The following is a 3,790-nucleotide window of genomic DNA, read 5'->3' on the forward strand; positions in this document are numbered from 1 at the left end:
TGTTTATTTTGTTTATGAAGTTAGCTACTGACTAGCTAAAAATAATTTCAACTGAAGATTGAAGATCTAAATAACTGGAATGGGTTTAAGAGAGGATAAAATCTCACGTGTATGGCCGGGACTTTCAGATGAGCTTGGCTCTAGTGAAAAGATATCTCTGTGTTTTGAAGTCTGAAGTCTGAAGTCAAGTTCTGTGACGTTAGAAATTCCATCTTAACACTTTCATTGAAAAATTCAACATGAAGTTCTGGGCCTGCAACATATTGAAATTAAATCAAATAAATGATATAAAATATATGTTTCCATGAAATGAAAATGTGAGAAAAACAGCTAGCTGTCTTTTCATTCACCTCTCTTGGTTCACAAACAAGATTAATATCGCTTTCACTTTGAAAATGGCGGCTTATCCTCCTTTGGTTAACTGATGCACATTTTAAACTTCATGTGCAGTTTTTAACCCCCCCCCCCCCCCCCCCCCCCCCCCCCGCGCGCGCACACACACACACACACACACTAAAAAAGATCCACATAATAATAATAAAATAATCATAAAATCATGAGTTGCAGATGAATTTAAGATTACTTTGCGAATTTACTTTTGGAGAGGCGAGTTTCTCATTAAATTCAAGCTGAATGTATTTGTGTGTGTGTGTGTGTGTGTGTGTGTGTGTGTACAAGGCCTAATTACAGTTTATTTAGCCACTATCGGCGGCTTTACACGGTGTTGGCAAAGAGGCTGATTTCTTCTTTGTTTGTGTTGATTTGTTTATTTTTTGTTTCTTAGTTTGGTTTATTGTTATGAGAGTAATAATAGAGGGCCGCACATGCGCAGCAGATTTTACGCGCCTACAGGCCTGAACACACGCGCGCACACACACACTCACACACAGTAAAAACAGTTGCAGTTAAAATGACAGTCTGGGCTTTGATAATGAACAGAAAACATACAAAAAACGTTGCTTTGCATAATTTTATGTGAAGAGTTCTTTTCCAAAAACATTTCTATCCACTCATTGATTTACTAATTTATTTCTACTCTTCTGAATGTTGTTTTTTATTGAAAAGTAGCTGCTCAGATTGTTACTACAGCTCCGTTACATGAGAAAAAAACCCATTTATTTTCAGATATCTTTATTTCGGAAGGAAACTCTTCATCGAGCAGTTTAATTAATCATAGTATCATTAATTATTATTATTTATTAGGCCTGTCCGGGGTCAAACCTGAGTAGAGATATGATTTGTAGGCTTATTTTTCCTCTCAAAAACCCCTGATTGTTTCTACAGATTTTAAGGCTTCATTTATTCATTATTTACGTACGCAAAAGTTTTTTCTCTCCAGAAAAAAAGAGAAATTAAAAAGTTTTGATTGTCTTTTTTTTTCTTGATTGTCTCAAAATTCATAAATAATAGTTAACCCTGTAAATCCGCGCTTCCCCTTTACCTCAATACTGATGAGTATACACTGACAAATAGAATTTAAATACATTGAACAATAAATACAAAACATAAATAAAAGACTCAAAGAAAGTACAGAAAATCTTTGTACAAGATATAAATAGCTTGAAATATACTTATAACGTTACCTTTGGCAAGTCTAGTTTACAGTTGTACAACCAGCGGGTAACAAAAGTTTGTCCCTTTTTCCAGAAAATACGAACAAAAATCCTCAAAATAAACCCGTTGCACTTCGGGGCAGAATATGGCCAGAAGGGTTTCACTTCATATATATATTTTTGCAATCAATGTTTGATATTCAGGCCTACCACGTTTTGCCCTTAACATGACGTGTATTGTGCGTCGTCGTCCTGGTGCCAGCGACGAGGAGGTGAGGCTGATGAGGGAGGGAGGGGTGAGTTCAGTTTAGGAAAGCGTTTGATGTCACCCTCTTTTGATGGGACAGCATCCCAGGAAACCCCGCGGACACGCCCGGGGAGAAGGCCGGTAGGGAGCTGTTTCTGAGGGAGTCTGAGAGCAGAGACTGCGGGGAGCTGCCGAAACCCGGTGCGCCCTGCTGTAGATGTGGCGGCGGAGGAGGCGGCGGGGGCGGCGGTCCTCCCCCCGGCGGCCCCGGGGCCGCTGCTGCAGCGTGTTGGGTCCCTGAGACAAAATACCCAGTCTGTCCAGACAGCAGTCCCACCGGCGATGTACTCATCCCGTAACTGTTCGTCAAGCCCAGCGCCCCGGCGGCCGTCCCGCCGAGAAGGGACCGCCCCAGGTCCCCGTTGCTCAGCTGCTCCACTGCGGGCAGCAGCGACCCGTAGCCGGCTGCCTGGTTCAAAAAGCCGGGTGAGGATCCATTGTAGTGCGGGTGATGGTGGTGATGATGGTGCAGGGAGAGGAACGGAGAGATTTGCCAATAAAGCGGGTTGTTAGCGCGCTCGTTAATCCCAAGGCCGAGAGGAGCGAAGCGCAGCCCGCGCTTCATCGCCAGCTTGCCCCGGGAGGTGGCGGAGCGCCGCCGGAGCTTCCCCGTAGTCCCCCCGATGAAAACGTCGTCGCTGCTCGGGTCCAGCATCCAGTAATTCCCCTTGCCCGGGTCGTCGTAGTGCCGGGGCACCTTAACAAAGCACTTATTGAGGCTCAGGTTGTGCCGGATGGAGTTCTGCCAGCCCTGCTTGTGCTCACGGTAATACGGGAAGTTTTTCATGATGAACTCGTAGATGCCGTTCAGGGTCAGCCGCTTCTCGGGGCTCTGCCTGATGGCCATCATGATCAGGGCATTGTAGCTGAACGGGGGTTTGTCATATTTCCCGTTTTTCCCGCTATTACCGTTGGTACTCTGCTCCTGTGTCGCCTTTGCGCTGTCCCCTCCTCCACCTCCTCCTCCGTCCTCCTCCTCTTCCCCCTGCTCCTCCTTTCCCGGTCTCTCCGCGTCCAAAGCCGCGGCCACGGAGTCCACCTCCGGCGGGTCCAGGGGCTTCTCACAGTCGGAGCCCGGTGAGGGGGGCAGGGGCCCGGCGGCAGCGGCAGCAGAGTCCGGTCTGTCGCACTTGGAGGGCAGCAGGAGGCTCTTGATGCTGAAGGAGGAGGACCGGTGGACGGTCGGTGGGTCTTTTACATCCTCCATGCCCGGTGGCGACTCTCCCAAAAAACGAGGAAGAAATAAGAACAAAAAATAATAACAAGCAACTCCAAGCTCGTCCGCCTCCGTTATCCGGGCTGGAAACGAAAGATAGACAGAGAGGAGAGAAAGGAGGGTCAGGATGAGAGACGCATGGATGGACGAGCGGAGAGAGAGAGGGAGGGGGAGAGAGCGTGGCTTGGATGGGGAGAAATTAGTAATTAAGGAGGTTCCGACTGGCGGCTACATGAGGGAGAGGAGGAGCAGCCAATCCTCTGTGTCCTCCGTCTCCAAACTGAGCTGACGACCTTTAGTGTCTCAAACAACTCAAACCTGTCATTTTTATCTGCTCTCTTTAATCTCTCTCTCTCTCTCTCGCTATTACGCGCGTGCGTGTCTCCCTAAAATTTGCTCCGTTTACCGTACAGCGCGTCATGCGCCCTCCTCCGGTGCAGAGTTTACGCGTAAAAACGCACGCCCTGCTGTGTGCGCGCCTGTGCGTGTGCGTAAAGGCGCGTGGGGGGCGGTGAGGACAGCCAGGCTCCGCGGCTTTTGTTTTCTCAACCACAATAATAGTTTGAATTCATGTCGGCAAACACAGCACGAGCACGCTCACCGTGTGCTCGTGAATGATGGGGAGGGGGCGCTATTGTCTACTAATAAAATCATTGTTCCGGACAGTAAACACACACACACACACACACACGGTTGCAGGTCTGTTGCTGTGAC

At 47.9% G+C, this 3,790-nt stretch overlaps 1 protein-coding gene across 2 annotated transcripts; it reads right to left on the reverse strand.

Moving 5' to 3' along the window:
* Positions 1-634: 634 nt before the first annotated feature.
* LOC115055603 (forkhead box protein G1-like) lies at positions 635-3,140 on the reverse strand. Of its 2 annotated transcripts, XM_029521536.1 has the most exons (3): positions 2,850-3,140; positions 2,075-2,762; positions 635-2,011 (listed from the first exon to the last, which is right to left on the reverse strand). In XM_029521536.1, exons 1-3 carry the CDS (start codon positions 3,065-3,067, stop codon positions 1,856-1,858), a joined length of 1,062 nt encoding a protein of 353 aa, XP_029377396.1. In that variant the 5' UTR covers positions 3,068-3,140; the 3' UTR covers positions 635-1,855. The 2 variants fall into 2 exon arrangements, with proteins under 2 accessions (XP_029377396.1, XP_029377395.1); XM_029521535.1 differs by having other exon boundaries at positions 635-3,140.
* Between the last annotated feature and the right edge of the window lie 650 nt (positions 3,141-3,790).

The sequence above is a fragment of the Echeneis naucrates genome, chromosome 15 (genome assembly GCF_900963305.1).
Source record: "Echeneis naucrates chromosome 15, fEcheNa1.1, whole genome shotgun sequence".
Lineage (NCBI taxonomy): Eukaryota > Metazoa > Chordata > Actinopteri > Carangiformes > Echeneidae > Echeneis > Echeneis naucrates.

Excerpts from the sequence above, each read along its gene's own strand:
- LOC115055603 (XM_029521535.1), bottom strand. The coding sequence starts at position 3,067 with ATGGAGGATGTAAAAGACCCACCGACCGTCCACCGGTCCTCCTCCTTC.